Source organism: Petromyzon marinus, chromosome 6 (assembly GCF_048934315.1).
Source record: "Petromyzon marinus isolate PM22_M1 ecotype Great Lakes invasive population chromosome 6, UKy_Petmar_22M1.pri1.0, whole genome shotgun sequence".
Classification (NCBI taxonomy): Eukaryota; Metazoa; Chordata; class Hyperoartia; order Petromyzontiformes; family Petromyzontidae; genus Petromyzon; species Petromyzon marinus.
The window spans coordinates 13,659,352-13,682,412 of NC_133672.1; the positions used below are offsets into that span (position 1 = coordinate 13,659,352).

The 23,061-nt window shown below is 53.6% G+C and overlaps 1 protein-coding gene across 3 annotated transcripts in view; it reads right to left on the reverse strand.

The window, feature by feature from the left end:
- Positions 1-449: 449 nt before the first annotated feature.
- PLEKHH2 (pleckstrin homology, MyTH4 and FERM domain containing H2) overlaps positions 450-23,061 on the reverse strand; it is a 42,543-nt gene continuing 19,931 nt past the window's right edge. For 2 of the 3 annotated variants that reach the window (XM_032947816.2, XM_076065086.1), the window contains 26 exons: positions 22,820-22,975; positions 21,855-21,938; positions 21,673-21,742; positions 19,750-20,858; positions 19,255-19,345; positions 19,050-19,144; positions 17,396-17,639; positions 17,098-17,237; positions 16,170-16,280; positions 15,468-15,554; positions 14,376-14,534; positions 14,037-14,117; positions 13,319-13,507; positions 12,574-12,682; positions 11,743-11,858; positions 10,019-10,198; positions 9,736-9,833; positions 8,597-8,774; positions 7,930-8,085; positions 7,570-7,667; positions 6,968-7,109; positions 6,673-6,818; positions 6,396-6,525; positions 5,891-5,977; positions 5,167-5,340; positions 450-4,561 (listed from right to left, as the gene is read on the reverse strand). In XM_032947816.2, the coding sequence (XP_032803707.2) occupies positions 4,172-4,561; positions 5,167-5,340; positions 5,891-5,977; positions 6,396-6,525; positions 6,673-6,818; positions 6,968-7,109; positions 7,570-7,667; positions 7,930-8,085; positions 8,597-8,774; positions 9,736-9,833; positions 10,019-10,198; positions 11,743-11,858; positions 12,574-12,682; positions 13,319-13,507; positions 14,037-14,117; positions 14,376-14,534; positions 15,468-15,554; positions 16,170-16,280; positions 17,098-17,237; positions 17,396-17,639; positions 19,050-19,144; positions 19,255-19,345; positions 19,750-20,858; positions 21,673-21,742; positions 21,855-21,938; positions 22,820-22,975 (4,620 nt within the window). In that variant the 3' untranslated portion in view covers positions 450-4,171. The remainder of the gene's footprint in view (positions 4,562-5,166; positions 5,341-5,890; positions 5,978-6,395; positions 6,526-6,672; positions 6,819-6,967; positions 7,110-7,569; positions 7,668-7,929; positions 8,086-8,596; positions 8,775-9,735; positions 9,834-10,018; positions 10,199-11,742; positions 11,859-12,573; positions 12,683-13,318; positions 13,508-14,036; positions 14,118-14,375; positions 14,535-15,467; positions 15,555-16,169; positions 16,281-17,097; positions 17,238-17,395; positions 17,640-19,049; positions 19,145-19,254; positions 19,346-19,749; positions 20,859-21,672; positions 21,743-21,854; positions 21,939-22,819; positions 22,976-23,061) is intronic. The other variant, XM_032947817.2, reaches the window with a different exon arrangement.

A 23,061-nucleotide genomic window follows, 5' to 3' on the forward strand; every position in this document is an offset into this window, starting at 1 on the left:
CCGAACCTCCCGCTGGTGGTGCCAAAGTCAAATTCGGTGAGGCTCAACAATTCACTTACGTAACCTATATCGCAAATTGTGTTTTTCCTCTCTCGCCACCCACCGTGTACCACTGCGTGAATTCCATGACCCAAAAGTCAAATGTACAGTTTAATAGCTTTTTGTAATCTATACTGTAATTTACATAACAAACTTTTCTGCAGCTCCTCGGCTACATGGCGCACATCAAAACGGCAGTGCAGAAAAATACAATTGGTGTGCACTACTACATGTTATTCTCTCACGTCGATGCTCACCACCATCACCAACCCCGCACTAATGGGCATGGTGGTTTTATGGTAAAATAACAACCAAGGTTCTCCTAATCCAGCAGTAGATTATCCATTCGCGAGCCCTTGCACGGTGGGAACAGGGTTCGCGAGAAATCATGACTCCAAAAATGACGCCGATAATTGCATTTTTTTATTGTGGGAGGGTAAAAATGTTACAAAACAAGCGTTTAAAATGCTGCAAAGCTGTGCTTACGTTTACAACAAATCGCATGTTCTGGGATTAACAACGATAGTGGTCGTATCGTCGATCCGTGTGAAATGATAAAACCGGCTGTGTCCAGGGCAAGACCAACCCCAGTGATTCTAGCTCGCAGGGCGGCAGTCACACCGCGAACATCCCGCGTGACGAGGTGTCGTGCGATTTCAGGTATTCTTGGCGTTCTGTATAAATACATTGTAGTTTAGACCGCACCCGATGGCCCAAAGTGATCAAACGTGCAATGGAGCATTCCAATGGGACCTCGAGGTTGGAGGGACATCATTTGACAGGCGGCACAGTGGTTATGGTTCGCATTGGCTGTTTGTAAGGTGGCCGGGCCTCTGCTGCAGATGGTTGTAATTGAGCAGGCGTGAAGGATCCATTTATGCAGGTGGCCCATTGGCCGAGATATGAGAGGCGGCTGCACAGATTGAGTACAGAGGGTTGTTATTCTCCTGTCACCGCGACCTCCTCTCAGATCTGCCGTTTACACTTCGTGGCACATGCCTCAACCTGCTCGTCGTTCCTCAATCACGAGACCGCCGCTGCCGACCCTTCCCCACGGTGGCTGCGTCCGTCTGGAACGCTGTTCCCCATTCCCACAGGGAGCACTCGGATCTTGATTCACGTTGGGGGAAAAAAGGCAGCCAAAGACGACCCTGTGCTGGCGAGAGATTTAAACAGAGCTGGGCTCCGCGCCTCCCGAGTCGCGCTCAAACCGGTTTGGTTGTTGTCAAAATTGTGCGCGTTATAAATAGACCGTCATTGTGCGGTGGTAAGGCGTTATCTCCCTCGCCTGCTATCCAGGAGCACGTGGGTTCGATCCGGACCCAGGCGTCGCCTCTATAGTCGGAGTCTGCGTGTTCTCTCTCCCCTGGAATTTGTTTGTCTCTCCAGATCCTCCCGATTTGTTTTAGCCTTGCATATTTAGAAACGTGCGTTTTGATTATTTAGCCGCTTTACTATAAATCCCCACGTGATGTTGTAAGCCACATGGGCGAGCTATCAGTTGTTGTCGTGTTGCCTCTGACCCCCCCCCCCCCCCGCCCTCATAGCTCAGTGGGTTTAAACCTTGTAAATCAAATAATTTAGTTTTAGGTTGTTATATTCTTGGTTCTTTCGGTAAAGTCACGTAGAAGGGAAATAAGAAAGATTCGGTAAAGTCACGTAGAAGGTAAATCATACAATTTTTATTATTTTATTATTTCCCTTCTACGTGACTTTACCGAAAGAACCAAGAATATGAATCCCTGCAGTCACCAAAGCTTTGAATCTATATTTTTAAGGTTGTTATTATTGTTGAAAGCGGGGTTTGGCTGCAGCTCAGGAGACGCAGCTCAGTGGAAGCGTCGAGGTTGGCCGCTCGCAGGGGCAGCTGCTACTGCCGCTGTGTTGTGGAGGAGAAGAGTCTTGTCTAGTGCAGGGGTCGGCCTACCTGCGACTCCGGGGTCACAGACGGCTCTTTAAGGACTGCTTCGTGACCTTATTTGGTATGGGCCACCCGTCTCGTTATTCACGTGCGTTGTGCCTCTTGAAATATTGAGGTTGGATACTTTTTTTTTAAACCAAATTCGACAAAAATGGATGATTTAAAGTTATTTTGGTTGCCGACCCCGTGGTCTCGTGGCAAGTGGAACCCTCGGGCTGCATGGACTTAACTTACGATATCACCCAAACTGTTATAAAAGGAGGTTTAACACACGTGGAAATGTTTTTTTTATCCGTTTGTTATTGCGGCAGCGCTGCAGGCGACGCAGGAGACGGGCAGTGGTCACAAGTTCCTGCTTTTTGGCTGTTGCGGAAGGGCGTTCGATAACAAACTTCGGTCAGTAGGTAGGCCGTCTGATCTAATGCTACAGGTTCTGTTCCAACCCTGTGCTGCGCCGAGAGCTGTGATGGGCGGCGTTCACTGAAGTGGAAAGTGTTCACCGGTGACCGGACCCGAGTGTTTACCGCACGCGTCACCACGTGAACACTTTTCTTCAAGTCACCTTCGTTCTACGTAACAACCATTGTTGCTGTGCCGTGACCGGATGGTTGGTGGCTCAGGCCGGTACAGTCGGTTGTCTTGGATAGCTGAAAGCTTTGTGACCGAGTGTGCATCCCTTGCACCACGAACCCCGGCCACTCGAGTTCGATTCCCGCTCACGGCCAATGCTAGTGATGGTCATTTAAACCGGTCCTGGGCCTCCCCCCTATGTCGACTCAGCCTCAAATAAGTACCTGGTGCGGTTTTTGTAAACGTCGCCGCCGGAGAGACAAAGGCGGGCGGGCGTGGTACTCACCACCCACCACCTCCGTGTGCCGTGCCGGCCTTCATAGCTGCTCGCTAACAGCACTTGCCCCAACAGTCTGTTACAGGCTATACGGGGAGGATCTTTGCCATTGTTTGCATTCGCTGCATTAAGAGTGAGACAGGGCAAGGACCTGTGTAGGTGTGTGCGCGCACGCGTGTGCTCTATGTCACACGTGCCTGGTGTCTCTGACACGTGCTGGTGTGTAATTCTTTGTTACTTGTTTTGTTTTTCACACCGACAAATTTGGTGTCTTCACATTGTACAGCCTGCAGTAAAGGCCGACACTCCTACCGTGCCCACTCGTGGTCTGTCGGTGGCTCCCGAAAGACACCCCACCACTCGTCACCAAAGTTAAACCCGTTCCGACTTTATAACGTGTAGTGGCGCAAAACCAAAACCGTCACACTCTTCAAACAGGATTACAGAAGCCAACAATAAGATGCGGGCCAGGGTTGGTAAATGTGCACAACTGGCCAAAAACTCCATGTTGAGTGAATGCCCGGCTTAATGGTTAATTGTACAACGCTGTCTTCAAAAACAAGGCCAACGCTACTACGAGTCTTTGTGGAGGGGTTAGGGTAGTGAAGACCACGAAACTTGATCTCGCCTCTGACCAGTTAACTAGGTGCAGGACGCAGTAGCTCATCACCAGGGCCACACTTGTGGCGAGGTTGACTCGAGTCTATCTGTGTGCGGTGACGAATGACTGCGAGGCAGAAACGTGTGCTCTAGGCCCCCCGGTAGATTCACAACTCGAGCTACCGGCGTTGCCACGTCAGTTTTAACTTTTACAAAAATGCAGCCACGCCCTTGCTTGGTCTTTGGCATTCCCCCTCGTGCGTCTCTCGTTCGACAATTCTCGAACGTGGAAACTCGGCGGCCCTGGTTTTGGGCCCACGGCGCACAGCCTGTGCAAATAACTCCCCCGTTCGTGTGTGTCACGTGGGCTGGCGCGTCTCACGCAGCTGAGGTAGGCTACTCGACACTCGGGCAGGCGGCCTGGTGTCACACCCTGCGCAATCACTATCTGAAGTCCCGTGCTCATCCACTCTCTCAATACAAAATAAACAACTGCTGCTACGCACGGCCTGGCGAGCGTGCACAAAACGTACCGAGCTGTGAGCGCAAAACAAGACTCACGTTCGCGTCGAGAAGTGTGCAATAAAAAGAAAACAAGGAGGAATTCACGACCACAGGCAACAGTCGTTGACTTAAGACTTGCACGGTCGATCGTTCTAAAAGGTTAAGACCACTGAAAGAAAGGAGAACTCGCAAAAGTGAACGCAACAGCGAACGAGAACGATTTTAAACGACGACAGTAGCACAGGAACCGTTGCACGCCGTCACAGCACGGTGGGCCCCTTCATGGCACGAGGCAGCGTGGCAGGGCCTGCGGGGACAGCGCGCCTCTTGTCCGTCGAGCTGCCCGCTCCGCGGCAAGCGCCACCCGGAGCCGCTGCGAAGATCGGCTGTGCACGCAGCGGCGACGTGGGCAGTGGCCTCTGGGGCGACTGCGGCAGCGGCCGCTGTGGAGAGTGCGGAAGCTGCTGGGGGCGACCGCCAACGGCAGGCGTGCGAGCTGACGCGACGGGTCCGGGACCCTTCGCCTCCCCCTGGTGCAGGGTGGCAAAGCCAACTGGCTGCAGGGCAGACACCCCTGCATGCTGGAAGCTCTGCTGCTGGTTTTGGCGGCTGTTGGCATAGCTGGCCACCAGCAATGTGATCTCCAGGATCTACGGATGCCAAAGGAAATCGATGCACACGAACGTATTTGCAAGTGCGGTCTTTCACACTGGGTGTATATTTGTCTAAAATACTCACCAATCACGTAAACCTCAACAGACTGCTGACACACTCGTAGTGAACATTATATAGTTGTAAATCATCGTCATTCGCAGCCATGGTAAATCCACTGCTGGAAGGAGCCTGCCACATGCTGTCGGCATCCCACATGGCCCTGCACTGCAACACTCCATCTCACTCCTGCACTCGTGCACATGAGCTGATGTCATCGCTCCTTCTCTATGGTGGTAGTTCACACCTTTGGCTGCCATTCTTTCACCAGCCTCCTCAGCGATCATCCCCCTCAGCGATCATCCTGTTCCAGCGATGTGCCCTTAACTAAATCCCTTCATGGTCAATGTGAACATTTTGAATTTACGTATATCACGACTCATTACAAATTTGTTATGTTATAATACATTATTATTTGTTATTCTGCACCACTATCAGCACATATATTAAAATATATATTTTGGTGCAGAGGCTTCCAAGCCGAGCGCCTGCGTGAGCGAGCAGCATCGTCATGTTTGACGATCCCCAGACGCGGCGGCGATACCTTGGGCGAGGGCATGCGGAAGAGCAACTTGTGCGTGGGCGGTCGGGCTCGCTGAGGTGAGGGGACGTCACCTTGCCGGCACGGAATCGAGGCCGACTCCACGACCAGCATGAAGTCATCACCGCAGCCTCCGAACGACATCACCGAGCGGTACGGGTACCCGGCCAGCACGCGCTGCACGGAGCCACGGGGAACCACGCCGGGCCACATTGTGTCAGTCCACGTCATTCCGCTTGGAGCTTCACGGTGACGGAAGGCACCAGCGACGCAAAACCATGATCCGACCGTCTGTGCACTACGCGTGTAGGCGTGCATGATATCCTCACGGGTTCCCAACGGTATCCCATGATAAGCAGTGCAACATGACATTCATCCAGGTGTGATGCATAAGCCTCATTAAAACCATTGGTTTTGCACTCAAGTTGGCAAAAGGGTGCCAAATTGCAACTGAACATTCACTCCGTTGCAAGCTATGTGGGAAATTTGCTGCCACCAACGGTGGTGGCTACGAGGTCAGTTGAAGGAATCTTGGTAGTAATTCTGTAACATCCACTTCCATGGGCTATTCTCTAATATGAAGGGTTACACTGTTTTGCGCGAGTACCAAACTGGCTCTTCATCTCGTCACACGACACCATTAGGGTAACAAGGATAACATTTCATCGGGAAAGATCCAAATTTATTTTACAATAGTAAAAGAAAAGTCCACGACATGCAAGCGTACCATAGCGGGTCCCTGCAGGATGCTCACTCCGTCCTCCTTCACTGCCAGCCACACCGCGCCCTCCCCCAGCAGTGACGGTAGCACGGGCTGGAGAGGTGTCACGACACACAGCAAATGATGGAAACTTTCATAAATCTCAATGATATTCTCCGTTGGCATGATCCAACCGTGTTTTAAAAAAAATGAAACCGTCATCAAACCGCAACGGTTTACATAGCACATTTTTACGACGGAAAGCATCTTTTAAAAACAAATAAAATTGCACTGCGTGCCTTGGAAACTTCACAGTGTGGAAATCATCAAATGCCGCCGTGACAAAGGCTGACAGCAAAAAATAATGTCCATCACGAATAAACGTATCCAAAGAGGTACAGCTGAAAATCGTACGTACGTACATGTATGAATCGGGAAGAATTCGGGGGGGGTCACTAAAATGAGCCACAGGAAATCAGGGGTGAATCGAGCCAAGCTACGCGCAAGCACCACATCGATGAACCGCCCTCACCTTGGCGCTGAAGAGCGTGGCCCCAAAGAAGGGCCACTTGCGCACCACCGTCAGGAATATACGGGCACAGTCCGGGGCCGAACGCCCATGCAGGCCGCTCCAGCGCGTCGCCAGCGAGTTGCACAGCTGCCTGTACGCGCGCGTGCAGCGCACGGAGGCAGGCGGGGTATGAGTCGGTCGCACGGACCATCGGTACAGACGTCCGCGTCGCATGCCACCTCTGCCCGCGTGCGTCGTGTCGGTGCGTGAACGAGCGCGTGCGCGTGCGCGTGCATACCGGAGCTGCTCGGGACCGGAGCCCGCTCTGTAATGCTGGGGGTAGAATCGGTCGAGAGCCTGTGCCAGCATCTGATTGGTTGCGTGCTGAGGAGGGGAGGAGCTAGCCAGGGCGGACGTGGGCCACTCCAGGTCCCCGTACTCCACCTGGCACTCGCATACAGGATGACCCCATGCCGCGCCCCCACGGAGCCTTTAACGGACTTGTTGAGGCAAGCGGTCTCACAGCCAGCGCCGCAATCTCAACGAACAAACAAAAAAAAAGAGGACGGGAGAGGCATGCGCAATCGCCTCACCTGTGCCATGAGGGCAGCCATCTCCAGGGCGAGGGCCCTGCTGGCGGGGAAGCGTCCGCTCGCCACCTCCACGCTCACCTGGTGCGCGAGCAGCACGCGCTCGCGCTCACTCTCGTCGCGCCACCGCGAGCGGTAGTAGAGCCTGGGCACGCACGGGAAGCGCAGGCAGAGACGAGGAACGGTCGCATTCATTCGGTTCGTACGCTCGCGATATACGCACGGGACGGACAAAATAAGCAGGCAACACAATCCGGAGGGGTAAAAATTAGACGAAAACCAAGAATCATTCGTTGACGTTAATCATAACCCTTGAATCACAAGTGCAAGGTGGCGCTCTTGGCCACTCACAAACTCCCAACACTGCCGAGCTCACACACGCACACATACATAGACATGCACACGGACTCACACATGCATGACTCATCCCCCCCCCCCCCCAACAGACTCCCACACAGACTCGCGCACACATAAACAGACTCGCGCACAGAGACTCGCGCACACGCACACCCACACACGCAAACAGATTTGCACACACACATACTCCCACGCACACAAAGACTCGCACAGGCAAAATCGTGTGGGACAGGTGGGGAGGCCGCCACCTGTTCTTATAGGCGAGTCGGACGGTGCGGGCGGCCTCGTGCGGCCCCGCCTGGTGCCCCTTGAGTGCTTGCTCCCATCGTGAGATCACGTCGCACACCTGCCGCGACACGCCGCACCTGTCAATAGCTCGCCAACGACCCCCCCCCGCCCCCCAATCGGCAGGCTGCCATGCTTCCCGGTCGAATGGAAAACCCTGCCTTCGGTGGCGGTGGCTCTCAGGGCCGGAGGACCTCGCCCTGGCGGGACGCCCCATCGTTTGTGACGATGAAATCGCCACCTTTACATCACGAGTGAATTACCAGAGACGTGGACGAAAGAGTGCGCAAAGACCAAGGGGGGTTCAGGGGTGCAGTGGGCACCTTGACGGCGGCGTGCAGGCAGTGCAGGGTGCTGTGGCCAGACGGGTCGTCGATGTAGAGCGCGAACCCCGAGAGTCGCGAGTGCCGCACCCCGACGGCCGTCGCCAGCGTCGCCTCGAACTCCTCCACCGTGGAGGAGCCATCGAAGCCCACCACCTGCGGTGGGCGGCGCGTGGTCAGCGCCGCACAACCGGCGGAACACGTGGCCGGACGGCGGCGCACGCCTGCCATCGGGTGCTTTCGAGGAAAGGGTTGGGTGGATCATGCAGGGGATTGCGAAACACCTAAATCCCTCCAGCGCTGTCCTCCAGACAGTCTCGTCCCTTCACCTGATGAAGGCCGCTTGTGTTGTGGCCGAAACGTCGTGAGAATATTATTGTGTTATTTTATCAATTTATTATTTTATTCTCATTCTACGTGACTTTACCGAAAGAAGCAAAGAAGATGAATCCTTGCAGTCACGAAAGCTTTAAATCGAAATCCAATTAACCTCGTTCACTGGAGTGGACATTTGCAAGGTATGCAGCAGAGTGAGACAAGACAAGAGAGCCAGGAGAGTTAGGAGGGTGCGCGCGGCGGGGAGTTGAGCGAGACGGGAGGAGAGAGGGAGGGGAGCGTGTGGAGGGGAGCAGAGCGAGCACGTGCCCCCCCGGGTAGAGCGTTCCACCTGGTAGGCGCCGCTGGCGAGGTGCACGGGAATGCTGAAGGGCAGCGAGTGGTGGAAGGGGTTGCGCAGCAGCAGGGAGAGAATCTCGACGCGCGAGGGGCGAGCCACCCGGTCGCCCGCGCGCAGCGTCCGTTCCACGCACCGCCCGCAGTACACCGCGTACTTGCCCACCTCTGACCTGCAAAGACAAAAGATCCCCACTGTAGCCTTGTAACAGACTGCTGGGGCAAGTGCTGTTAAGCGAGCACCTATGAAGGCCGGCACGGCACGCGAGGGGGTGGGTGGCCGACACGTATATACGTTGAACTTCTTTCCCACCGTACGTAGCCGACCAAAGCTAATTGGAGATGCGGGGGTAGGACAACAGATTAAACACAAAGAGCAGTTCTAAATAAATGAGAAGCATTACGCCCCAGTGGTGATGTTCACACATCGCACCAGTTACTCATTTGAGGTTGAGTCGACCTTGGGGAGTCCCAGGACTGGTTCAGATAATCATCACTGGTGTTGGCCGTGGGCGGGAATCGAACTCGGGTCGACGGGTTCATAGTGCAGCGCGCTAACCGCTACACACACGTGCATGTACACACACACAGAGGTATGTACACATGCATGTAGGTAAGCACACATTCACTTGTATACATGTACCATACATGTATGGTTAATTTAGATGTTAGGTGACAGCCTTACCCTGCAGAAACGCTTGTTCTAACTCTATTCCTTTTGCACCAAAACTTAAACACGTAAGCCTGAATCCCAACTTTCAAACCGTGACACAAATTCCCATATAACCTACACATTAAAATCCAAACACTAAAACCCTGAACGTCTAAAAGCTTAATTCAAAACTCTAACCTCACAACTTTTTTTAAAATAACAATTTAACCATTGTACCTCCAACCACAAACCCCCAAACCTAAATACCAACTGTATTCCCCTGGCTTTATATTACGACCAACAAATATCTCGCTCAAAACGTCAACCCTCGTTCTTCAACCCCCACATCCGCTCGGTCCCCAACCCTGAACACCTGAATACGTTATTCCTAAACTGCAACCCTAACCCAATAAGCCGAGGACAAGAAAGCACGTGGCCCTGTCGCGAGTCCCCCTGTGGCATCTCGCTCTGGCCTTGCCCACCTGGGGTCGGCGTGCCGATGCAGGTGCTGCTTGAGGTACCACAGGAAGCGGTGCTGCGGCAGGAAGAGCGACACGGCCAGCGCCAGCAGCTGCCACGCCTGCAAAGCGGCATCGCCACATCAGCCACTTTCCCGCGTCAACCCCATACCTGGTGCGTGTGCGCGAGTGGATGTGTGTTGCGTGTGTGCGTGTGCGCGCATGTGCGCGTGCAATGTGTCATCAGCACTGGCTCCTGCATAGCCCTAGAGGGTGAACGTGTGGGCGGACTGTGTTTCGCATTTGCCTGCAGGAGCGAATAGTGGTTGAGCGGTTGGCGCCGGCTTGTCTGCTTGATGAGCTGACCGTACATCTCGTTGTGCAGCTCGGGGTGCGAGAGGCACACTTGCAGCACGCTCTGTGCCAGCGACACGTGGTAGTCGATGGCCGGCGCGTCTATCAGCACGTTAATGAACAGCTGGCACGACTGGCGTACAAGGCGCACGCACGCGCACAACGGCACAACAAACACAATGCATGGGAAGAAGCGGCGTTAGTTAGCCATTCACAAAGGATTTAAAGCTTTCGTGACTGCAATGATTCATCTTCTTTGGTTATTTCGGTAAAGTCACGTAGAATGAGAATAAAATAAGAAATTGATAAAATAAAATAACACAATAATATTCTCACGACGTTTCGGCCACAACACAAGCGGCCTTCATCAGTCTCGTCCCCTTCACCTGATGAAGGCCGCTTGTGTTGTGGCCGAAACGTCGTGAGAATATTATTGTGTTATTTTGTTTTATCAATTTATTATTTTATTCTCATTCTACGTGACTTTACCGAAAGAACCAAAGAAGACATTCACAAAGGCTTCAGAATTCTCTTTCAATTCGCTCCACTTGTCCATCTGCCATAAACCTGTTTAACAAGTTAATAACAATCGGTTACTTGAACTTATAAAATCGTTTCCTGTATGTATGTAGAATATTTTTTTTCGCTTTCGGTAAATGCATTGACTCGTGCTTGTAAACAAAGATTGCTGTATTTACGATCCATGCTTACCCACAAATAAGTTAATCGAATGAATGAGACAGAACAAACAAGACAGGTAATATAAACACAACCGTGCAAAGTGAAAAAAATACAATCAACTTTTGAATCCAACCTTAACACAGAACCGTCACAATTGAATCGTATCGGGGGGGGGGGGGGGGGGGGGGGGTGTAAGTGAAAACCACTGTATGCCGACTATTTTCTGTGTGATAAAACAAATTGCTACATTTTTCTTATTTAGATTTTATTGATTTCAGCAACAAGGACTCAATGAGCTGCTCAGCTCTATTTTCATGGGCATCCTGCGCCGGTACAGATGTTGTCCAGTAGAGATCCTAGTTACACAAGAAATGGGTTTTATAGGTCGGGATACAAAACGGCAAAGTATTGGTATGTGTGCTTCATGTGTTACAGGAATAAGGAAGCATTCAAAAGCGTAAAAATAAAAAAAACGACTACATTTTTTTGACGAACAAAATTTTAAGGAACAAAAAAATTACAATTTAACAAAGCAAACACTAACTATTTCACTATTTTTATTTTACCAGGCAAGGCCCACTGAGCTTTTTCGCTCTTTCTCAGAAGTGACCTGGCCACAAATGATAGCTCAACCAAGTGGCTTATCATGTAGAAATTTATAGCAGCCAAATACTCTGAATGCGCGTCGATCCTAAATGTGGAGGGAAAAACCAGCGCACCCGCAGAAAAATCCAAGCGGCTATGGGCAGAAAGACACGCAAACTCCAAATAAACAGGCGTCAGCGTCAGAATTGAACCCATGACCTCCTGTATGCCAGGTGAGGTAGCTAACATCTCGCCACCGTGGCACCCCCAACGCAATCGGTAACCAGGAACCCTAAGCACGATCTAAACACATCGGAATACAATGTAACATAGCTTATTAAAGTTAAACCACGGAAGAACCCGCTGGCTAACGACGCTGGGGTAAAACGAGCCTGCGCGTGCGGGGGGTACCTTGAACAGCTTGACGGCCTCGGTGTGCAGCGCCTGCGAGGGCAGCGTGGTGAGCGGCCGAGCGATGCCCTCCTTGCTGAAGCACAGCGTCGGGTGCTGCCACAGCAGGGAGCCTGCTGGGCACACAGGCGCAACGAGAAAAGCATCAGCTGACACAAAAACACAAGTGAAGGAAAAATCATTCGTTTGCACGGGATTCTCGAGCACTCTCCATCGCGTGTTCGATTTCACAAGTATGTTTTAAAGCTCAAATATTGGATTCACCAGGTAAAGCACTTTTGAGCTCTAAGCTCTTGCTCAGAGGGAACCTGGCAATACATGATAGCTCATGGAAGTGGCTTACATTATCACGTGGGAATTTATAGTAGCAGCCAAATAACTGCGATATAAATGCGTTTACATGTGAGCAAACATCAATTTTTTTTCTCTGTTTGGCATCTGCTAAGTATGGGGCAACCCTTTGACCAATGTGGCTGGTTTTCAATAGGGTACATTCCAAAAAAGCAACATAACTTTAAACCGCAGATTCGTTCACGTAGGATCATCTTTACTCGAGTTATCGTGCCATACCCCCACCCCAAACATTACGGAGGAGAAACACATCCAAGATGAGTTGGAAAGCGTTCAAATAATTCACAAACTGTGTATGCATCATGTGGTGGCCACAGACTGAGCCGAAGTGAAACTCGTAGAATAAACACGACGGCGTGTGAGCTGCGAACTTTTATCGGTGGAAAAGAAGTGACGAGCGAGCGGCGTTTGTGAGCGGTGCGCGTTTGCGAAAGTAGAGCGGAAGTGAGCGGCGAGCGGCGGTGAGAGTGGACGGCGTACTCGGGTCTCCATCCATGTCCATCAGCTGGCCGATGAGCTGCTCGTACTCCGTGCCCACTTTCCCACTCGTGCTCCCCGCGGCCACCGTCAGGTGGTACAGCCACGTATCCTAGACGCGCGCACACACACACATCACGCAGCACGCCGTGTGGGTGCGCGAGCGCCGACCCGCTGTGGCTACCCTGCGGTGCTCACTCACGCGGCCGCCCACAGAGAGCGCCAAATCAATCGTGGAAGCTCACGCTCACTCGGGCGAAATCACCTGGGATGGCATTGCAGCATTGTGCGCGCTCGCTCGCCTGAAGTTATCTCAAGCGTCGGGGCTCACTAAGGTGAAGGGTCACCTGGGACGGTTCTACATTATAGGTGCTCACACAGATGACATCGCCTGTTCGTACGCTACAGCACTACGGCTGCTCACACAGGTGAGGGTCACCTGCAATGGCTATGTATCACTATGGAAGCATCTACAGGTAAGGGGTCAATGACGGCTCACACTGTCAAGGTCACCTGGGATGCTTCTTGACCACCAATGAAGCTCACGCAGGTGAGATCACCTGTTTCGGCACCGTAGCATTACGGCCGCTCACACAGGTGGTGATGGTGTGTACCAATTGCTACACCACTACTACGCGCCGCAGCCACGCCTCACCACGCCTCACCACTTCCGCACCACCCCGCAACGCACCACTTCGCACCATAACCGTAACACTCGAACACCGGACTATCCCACACAGCGCCGCACCTTCTCGTGCCGGCCGGCGATGAGCAGGTACGTAGGGCCCTGGTCGCGCGGCTGCACGCACAGCGTGAGGTGCGGGGGGGCGGCCACGCTGCGCCGCGCCGACGTCACCTCGTAGTCCTCGTCCGAGTCGCACGAGCGGTCCACCTCCTCCACGCGCGCACCGCGCACGTTCAGCTGCCCCAGGGGCATCTGTCGGGGCGAGCGAGGGTTGGCGGCGTGAGCACAGCTTGCGCCTCACGAGCGCCACGTCCGCATCGCTCCTCCCGTGGCTCGTTAGTAACGCTGGCTTGTTATGGAAAGCGAAACAAAATAAAATAAATAATCACAAAGTGGAGAGACACGGTGTTCCTTTCCCAGACTCTGTTCTTTCCGCTGCGAATGAAGCGGTGCCAAATCTTCACAAGAACCCCCGTGGCCAATTTCTATGCCGGCCCACACACTGGGGTCTTCGCACATCATCATTCCGCGCATATCAATATGCTCTCAGAGGTTCGGATACCAGAATGTGTTATTAAAATATATACGGACGCACGTACGTTACGTACATAACAGCACGTAGTCGCATTAAAATAAATAGTAAATTGACTCGACTTTCTTTAATTAAACCTAAAAGTATATTTCAAGTTATTCTTCTTCGAGCCAGCTTGCTGGTGGACATGCGAGCAAATTGTCAGAAACCGGGGGTTGGCTCCAGAGCTCAGCGACTGCTTCCGCCCACCTTGTCCTCCTGGCTGCGGAAGTAGTAGAAGATTTTCCCGACGAGAGCGCACCATACCCGCTTGGAGTAGCCATGCTTCACCTGTGGCGGGGGGGGGGGGGGAGGACGGAGCAAACGCAGCACAGAGAATGACAGCAGAGATGTACACAACATATGGGCGGGGGGGGGGGGAGCACCACGGAGTTCGACTGAGACAGTTGAGAAAGGCGACATTCAACCGACGTCACGGTGGCGTCACGTGTTATCTCCCTCGCCCGGTACGTACGAGGGTCGTGGGTTCGATCCCGTGTGCGACGCCAGGATCAACGCGGACGCGTGTTCCGGCCGTGCGGTGCGCACCTTGGTGAGCCAGCCGTGCGCGCAGGGCTTGAGGTGCGGCCACACGAGGCCCGGGCGGGCGGCCTGCACGTGCAGCACGGCGTGCAGCGCGCGCACCCACTCCTCCAGAAGGTTGGGCGAGTCGGCCGCCAGGAACAGCACGCGCTTCTCCGTCACCAGCTGCGCAACAAACAAAAAAAAGAACACGGCAGCGGGCGGCTCGAACCGAGTTGATATCGGCCGCGCCATCGAGGGAAGACGGCGGCAGATGGCCACAAAGGAGGGAACGCGCCGCCGAGAGATGGTGCCATTGCCCCCGTCACCAGCTGCACGGCCACAGGTGGCGCCAGCTTAACGCAGCCTCACAGTTATTTTGCTCCCGATTTTATTCGAACCAAGTTATCGGCCTACAATCAATTGGTGGTTGTGGGGGGGGGGGGGGGGGGTCGTAGAGGGTCAGGGGAGAAAAGGCGCGCGGGTGGACGTCCCACGCAGACGTGGCGGAAATCGTCGCAAACGACCGTGAGAGGTTGACATGCATTCATTAGGGAGGCCTTCACACAGCAGTGGATAGAGCACGGTTTGTTGATGATGCTATCAGCGTTATTTCCATAAACAACTTAATCTATTCAGAACTGTTGTAGAAACAGTGCATCATGCCATGTGAGAGAATGGTCGTTGGAAGGAGCTATAACATAACTACTCCAGCAATGCCTTCAAGTGACTTTCAATTCACTCACACACAGTAGGGGGCACACTTTCCCACATGCCCTGCGACTGTATCGTTTTGTGCACGACATTCAAACCGATATCTGTAAGTGCTCGGAGGTGGAAATTAGCCAAACTAAATACAAAGAGAAATTTAACATCATTTTTCTCCATGCAATAATTGCCGACCGTACTGAGACCATCGTCAACTCGATACACTTGGCAACCCGGCTTGATCACAGGTGGCTCAAGCCCAGGCTTGATTGCTGGCACCTCGCCGGTGTGGGCTCGAAGCCTCTGACACATGAGCCACCTGGCTCACCCCTGTATTTCTATTCCGCAGGGGCCGTCGGGTTGCACAGGTTTGCCGGACCGAACGGCGGAAGGAGACTCGGGCGTCCTCACCTGCATCATTTGAGCTTCGTCGCCGCGAACCACGCGGCAGCACGCGTTCAGCTCGACCTGCCCCTGTGGCTTCCTGATGACATCGCTCTGCAAGATTTCAAGGGTCGAAGGGTGGAGGGGGAGAGGGCAGTCATTACGTCCCCAGTTCGCGGTGACAAACACCCAGCCAGCCGTAGGGCACACGAGGACATCGGTAACTGTGATTGAGCAGAGCTAAGTGGGTCTTTCTTCCTATCACCACAAAATTGTGCAAATGAGACAAAAGAATTAGAAATAATACGATCAAGATTGCGAAATTGAGACAAAACCCAATATACAGTAAAACCTTGGATTGGGAGCATAATTCGTTCTGGAAACGTGTTTGTAATCCAAAGCACTCGTATATCAAAGCACTCGTATATCAGTTGTGATCACGTGACGCTCGGCAGACAAAGCGTATATACGTACTACTCGTATTGCAAGACCTCGCTCGTTGATCAAATTAATATTCATTTCAAATTTTTGCTCGTCTTGCAAAACACTCGCAGACCAAGTTACTCGCAATCCAAGGTTTTACTGTATTTAATTCCAGGCTTCAGAGCAGCACTGCACAGTTGATTCACGCACTGCACTTTAATCCCTGCGACTTAAAAGTTCGATTCCCAGACGTGGACAATATTATCGGTATCCGGGAAAAAGGCGGCCTGGGTACGGGTGTCTCACCGGGGATTTGTAGTAGAGCAGCTCCCCGCCCCGCAGCACAAACCACCGGCGCTTCCATGCGGGCACCTGTCCACCAAGCTTGAGCAGATAGCCTGACTTCTCCAGGGTTTCCTGCCAACGCACGTCAAGAACTCACTTTACACGCCCAGGAAAGCGACACCAAGTCTCAAGGCTCTCTCGTAGGAAGGTCCCTCAATGGGGACGTTGGGCCACTGCCGGAATCAATGTTTGTGCACGCGGGAGGAAATCAGCGGTCCCCAGAGAAAGCCCCACGCTTATAAGCGGGCGGCACTCTCAATTCTTTACACGCAGCGCAGAAACTTGCTGTACCGCCATCTACTGGGACAACGTAGAATTCCGGCAGGATGCAAATTCTTGCACGGACGCACCGATCTCTGCATGATCCACCAACCCTTGCCCCCCCCCTCCCCCCCCCCCCCCAAGGTAGTATGCTACAGCCGTGCGGTGCCGCATGCGTACCCTCCGAATGGCTGCTCAGTTCAGAAGGCAGCCAAGCGACACGTACGTTAAGCACCGGGCTTTTATATTGCGAGAGGATCTGGGATCAGGAAGCGGAATCTAAGCGGTTGCTGGCTCGGTGCTCTAATAACACCAACATCTATTCATCGAGTGGCATAGCTATCGAGTGTGCAGGTGGTGCAACTGCACCAAGGACTCACGGCCGCTGGGCTAATAGGAGAGGGGGAAATCGAAGAGGAGGCCCAATTGAATTCCTTGCAGCAGAGCCCAAGCCAACTACGCTACCCTGCTGCATCCATTGTTTAAACTTTCAGCTCTCAACTGATCTCTTGCGCTCCCAAATACATCCCGACTACGCGACAGGCATCACATCACGAAACTCTCGCAACTGCGGTTTCACCGAAACGGCGAATGCCGGTGCTGTAACTGCAAAAGCGGGGGAGCTTACGGCACGCGCGCTATCCGAAGATCGCGCCGAGCAGGTCTTGAGCAACTTGTGCTCCGGCTCTGAGTGGTCACTGTCGGCCCAGCAGGCGTCCGGCGGGATCGCGTAGTCGCTCTCCGAAGATATCGATGACATCGACACGCCTGCTCGCGACGCACGCACGCACGCACGACGCACGCACGGCACCACGTGAGCCGCGCAACGACGCCAACCCGACAGAGATACGATCCGTCGTAGGCGAGCGCGAGAGTAAGGATTTCAAGAAATCGGCGGAAGCAACGGAGCAATCTGTAGGCCTCACCTCTCTTGACGGCGCGGGGGCTGCCGGGACCGCTGCCCTTGCGAGCGGCGGCCGTCGAGGGCTGTGCGGCCATGGTGGGGGTTTGCGGTGGGAGGGGCGGGGGTCCGGGCGGTGGCGCCGGCGGTGCCGACGACGGAGGCTCGGAGGCTGAGGCGCGGGAGCTGGCGCACGACGAAGAGCCGTCCTCGTCCGAGCACGAGGCCCGGTCGGGCGACAGTGGCGACGCGCTCAACTCCGTCGCTTTCTGGGGCACGCGAAGCGGGGAGGGGTGGCACAGCGATGTCGCACTGGCCACAACGGTGTCGAAGGCTGCATGTGACGCGGGGCAGCTTCGCGTGCGATAAGGTTGCTGACAGGTAAGCCTTGCACGTAAGGGTGGATCTGTATAGTCAGAGAGGCGAGCACGTTTGGCTAACGTACAGTGCGAAAGAAGTTCAACTTACATACACGTGACAATGCGTCGATTCCTCAGTGAAAAAATCGATGCCATCGCTTGCAGCATGCGCATCGAACCGTGCGCGACATGCAATTTATATATTAATGCGACATATAGGCTCACGGAGAGTACGGCAACATTCGAATAAGGCAGGATGCTAATTTCAACAATAAAAAATAGTATGGTGAATGCTAGGCAAAGATTAACCTGCTCTTGAATCGATTCCGACCCCGAGCCGTGATCATCAAACCGATGGAGGAACGGGAGTGAATCACGATGCGCACACTGCACTGTAAACCCGTCGCCCTCAGTTCGAATCCCGGCCATGGAGAACATCAGCAGCATGTGGTACCCGAACCTGTCGTGAGCCTACACCTGGTCCACTCAGCAATAAATGAATAAATTTTGATTGGAAGCTTTCGTGACTGCAGGGATTCATCTTCTTGGTTCTTTCGGTAAAGTCACCACGTAGAAGGGAAACAATAAAATAATAATAAAAATGAAGCATTAAATTAAATTCTCACGACGTTTCGGCCACAACACAAGCAGCCGTCCTCAGGTGAAGAAACAGAGCTGTCGGAAAGACACGGAAAGAGCCACTGGAGCGCTGTCTTTCCGACAGCTCTGTTTCCTCACCTGAGGACGGCTGCTTGTGTTGTGGCCGAAACGTCGTGAGAATTTTATTTTATTATGTTTTATTTTTATTATTTCCCTTCTACGTGACTTTACCGAAAGAACCAAGAAGAAAAATAAATGAATACCTCGTGGGGTGTGTGCAAGAAAACGCACGGGGGAGACTGAGTTTGCAGGGGGTGGTGCTGAACATGCAAGCCACCTTATGGGCTGTACTGAACAACACTCCTCCGAATCTTGATGGCTTTATGAGGGACTTTTGTCTTCGAGGAAGGATCCGAGTAGGATACTTTTAAACTATTGTGTAAGCGATGAATTGGGCACGACCCTCGGTGCTCATGGACAATATTTTGTTCTTAAGATTTTGCCACTAGATGGCAGACGTATCACGTGGCAAAACTATGAGGGTACCCTTGCACACCTGCACATAAGAATAGTGGCACGATGTCATAAATTGTTTGTAATCTCACGAATCACGGAAACCATTTGAAATTGCGCGGTAACATTTAAACAAATGTTGGGCCCTGTTAACTCCGGGAGTGCCGAGAGTGCAGGGCCGTGTGCTCTGCAGACGGTGCCGCTCACCCCCTTGAGCATGGCGTACACGGGGGCTGTGACGCTGTTGTAGATGAAGTTCCTGAACGGGCTGGACGACGCCCAGGCCACTGGGCTTGACACGGCTGTGGAGAGAGCGAGAGGATTGTACGACAGGCGACAGGCACAAAAGGGGGGGCAAGTAGATTATCGAGACAATCAAGCGCCGTCGCCCGTGCCAGACAAAGGGACTCACCCCGACCCGCTGGGACCACGGACTCCGCACCAGCGCTCCCTGATCCTGACATCCTCAGGCCGGACTTGGCAATGGCATAAATGCGGCTCTCCTGTCGACAAAGCAATAAATTATTTTTTTAATCAACAACTATAGATTTAGACTGCCATGACTAAATGAGTGATATCAATTCGAATTATGTTCTAGAGAGGCTACACAGCTGAAATTTGTCAAAAACAAAAATCGAAAACCTACATTTTCGTAATTATGGACACTCCATTTTTCACAATATTTTATTTCTTTTCCGTATAACTAGGCCCATAAAAGTATTTGGTGGCGTTGGAAGGTTGCCGAATGCAAACATGAAACCTTGTTTTTAACACCAACATTTTTCTGGTACTTGTTTTTGGCGAGTGCAGCACTGACACGTATTACAAATGGGCTGCGAGAAGTGGTCATCGGACGTAAATAAAATACAAAAACGTTGCGGAACACGCCGCACGTAAGAAACTGTACCCAAGATGGCAGGCGATGGAGCGGGGGCGTTGGTGGCGCCGGGGTGCTCGCCACCTGCCCCACCGCCGCCACGACCTCCCCGTCGTCGGTCTCCATGCCGTCGCTCTCCTCCTCCCTCTGCGTCTCCGCCGTGCAGCGGCCGTCGGCGTTTTCATCGGCAACCGTCTCTCCCTCCGTGTCGTCGTCCTCGTCGTCCTCCTCATCCGTGTCAATCTCGGTCTCGAAGCGAGCGCGGATGGGCGGTTGGCTGCGGATGTGACGTCTGAGCGCGAACTCCGACCTGCCCTCCGCCGAGTCTTCGTCTGTCCCGCCCGGTCGCTGCGCGATCCCCTCCGCGGCCGCGCGCACCTTGGGGAGCGTCGTGCACACGGGGCGGCTGTCCTGATGCGGACGGCGTGAGCTGCCGCCGTCCTTGTCTCCGTGGCGTTGACCGTTGCGGCCGTCGTCGGCGTTTCCCGCTGTGCTCTCCGAGCCCACGTTGCACACCGAGTTTGAGTCGGCCGGGCCCGATGCGGGGCCGCAGGCGGAGTTCGAAGAGGAGGAGAACGAAGAGAAAGACGACGACGAGAAGGAGGGTGGAGTGAGGCTCAGCGCAGACACGCGGCTCGGAGACAGCTCCAACGCGGCGGCGTCACCGTCGCCCGCACCCCCGAAGCCCGCAAGCGCAGGACCAGCTGCGCTTGCCGGGGTCGGGGTGGCGTCCCCCCCGGTGGCGATGGGTTGCGGAGGAAAGGCCGGGCTAAGGGGCGGCACAGGAGGAGCAGTGCACGGCCTCCGGGTCGGGCTGGACGCCGCTACGCCCGCCGCTCGTGCGTAGGGCCGCAACTGCTCCGGCGCCACGAGCACGAGCGTCTGCTCCGCTTGCCGCACGACGACGCCGTCGTCTTGGGCGGGGTGGCGGAAGCGAGACTCCCAGGCGCTCGTCACCGACGCCCGGCCCGGACTCTGGCCGCTGGCGCTCGGCAAGAACGACCTCGACTCTGACCCCGCCAATTCCACCGAGTCGGAGTTTCTGCGCGGGTCGCCCGATTCGGCGTCCGCGTCATCGTCGCCGTCTATGTCGTCGTCGTCCCCATCTTCCTCCATCATCGCCATCAGCGTCTTTGTGGCTGTGAGAGAGAAGAGCCGGGTGGTTGACACGAACGCTTTGCGAGCATCACGAGGAGTTCACCACCACACAGGTGGCACCCCATTTGAGCGGCTCCTCATGGTGACAAACACAACTGATAAATGAAACCCTCCCCCTTACTTGAAAATGCTGGAAATTTTTGTTGCACATCAAGTTGATCAACATTTAATTTGTGGTCTGATTTGTTATTGTTTTTTAAGTGATAGATTTATGCATTAATAAAAGGTTTATTTTAGGCTCATCCATGGACTTGTTGCTTCCGACCCAACCCCCCCGTCGCATCTCACTCTACTGCCTTCCAAATGTTCTCTGCTCCAGCAACTAAGACCTTCTGTTATAACACCAAGATGTCCTTTGCTCAATGTGAGGTCATTCCTTCCATCTATAATTACCTCCCACTATCCTTGCACTGTAGCCGCGCTGTAAGAACCCCCTACTTGTATTAGTCCAGGCTTACGAGCTTCGATCGTGATGCCTTCTCTAAAAGTGGTCTTCACAAACAAGCAGGCAACACCGAATTTAACTCCCTTTTCTCTCTGCCCTAGGCCCTTCTACCCTCTCGCTGCCTCCTCTCCACACAACCATACTGTCGAAAATCCATCAATGTGCTCACATCCCCCCCCCCGTTTGTCCAGGGCATCGAGACGTGTTCACAATCACGCGGACCATAAACTCGAATGGCAGTCTACAGCAATGACGCTTTCAGCACGAGAGACAAACGGTCACTGTGAACGTGCGCGTGATGCAGCGCGCGTGCCGCTCACAACACGAGGGGGCCCCTCTGCAACGCTTACCCTGCAGGCTCTGAATCTGCTCCTGCTGCTTCTGATTGGCTGCCCTCAGGGCTTGATTCTCAAACTCCAGCTGAGAGAGAGAGAGAGAGGAGGAAACAAAAAAGAGAAAATATGTGAGCACAACGGGAGTGGGCAAAGACGCCGACCCCTCAGCAGCGCCGTGGCCTCCGTGCCTCTCTCACCTCGCGCAGCTTCAGCGTCACCCACTCTTTAATTTTCGCGGCTTTCTCTTCGATCATTTTGGTCTCCTGAGCTCGGATTTGCTTCTGTTGAGGCGGGGGAGGGGGTGCAGAACGAAAACCGACGAGGAATCAGAACCTCACGCCATCAGGTTTCAAGCAACGCTCACGTGGTTTACATTCAGTCGCAGGAGAAGTAACTCGGCTCATTTCGATTTCATATTCGTTCTCATCAGATGAGTAGTTTATAATTTTCCAACACGGAACTGTTCCTCTTTAAACAGCCACTACCAGAATCTCGTGATGTTAGTCACATGTTGGGTGTTGTAGTTAAGAGTAGCATCCTGATTAGAACCATCCGCAATCGGATGAAATCCATCACGTGCAGGTGTTTTTTTTTCATTTGAAATGGATTCACTGCAGCCTAAATTCAATAGTTTGAACAAAATGTAGAGGTTGCATTAACTTGTATCGCTCATATACATTTTGTTCAAATACGTTTTATTCATGCAATGCAATTTGGATTTGAATACCTGGCACACTAAATTTTTAACAAAAAAGTGAGCTGTACATCTGTAAGATGAGGTCACACGCAGTAGTGTAATGAGGCCATAAACTTTAGCCGATACACAAAAAGGGCGACTTCAAAGGGCCGACCGCCCATGTGGTCACGTCCGACCAACACTCTTGTGGAGCCTGGATAAGAATAGGCCACAATAAATGTCACCAGGCATTGTGAGCCCCGGCAGATGGAGCAGGGTGAAAGGGGGAAGTTCACGCGGAGGGTAACACGTTAACACCTGGAGGTGGCGCTTGGCACCCCCGTGGTGTTACACCAAGCATCAGATGGGGACGAAGGCGTGCGTGCGCACGCGCTCGACACGGGATGGGGGGGGGGGGGCCCACACATGCGTAACTGCGAGCGTCTCCACGAGGACGCTCAGGTGAAAGAGCGCGAGGGATCGTGCCTGCTGGTGCAGGTCGCTCTCCAGGCCGGCGAGGGCGATCTCCTTCTGGTGCAGGAGGCCGAGCAGCTCGGGGCAGCGAGGGCAGGGCCCGTCTCCCCTCCCTCCCGAGTGCGAGGGTGACGACGCGGCTCTCAGTTTCTCCTCGAGCACCCGCACCTGACGGCCACGGGCACGCACGCTCGCTCGGGACGGCGTACACGGGAGCTGGCCGGGTGGCTCCGAAGGTCAGGGCATTCGTGGTT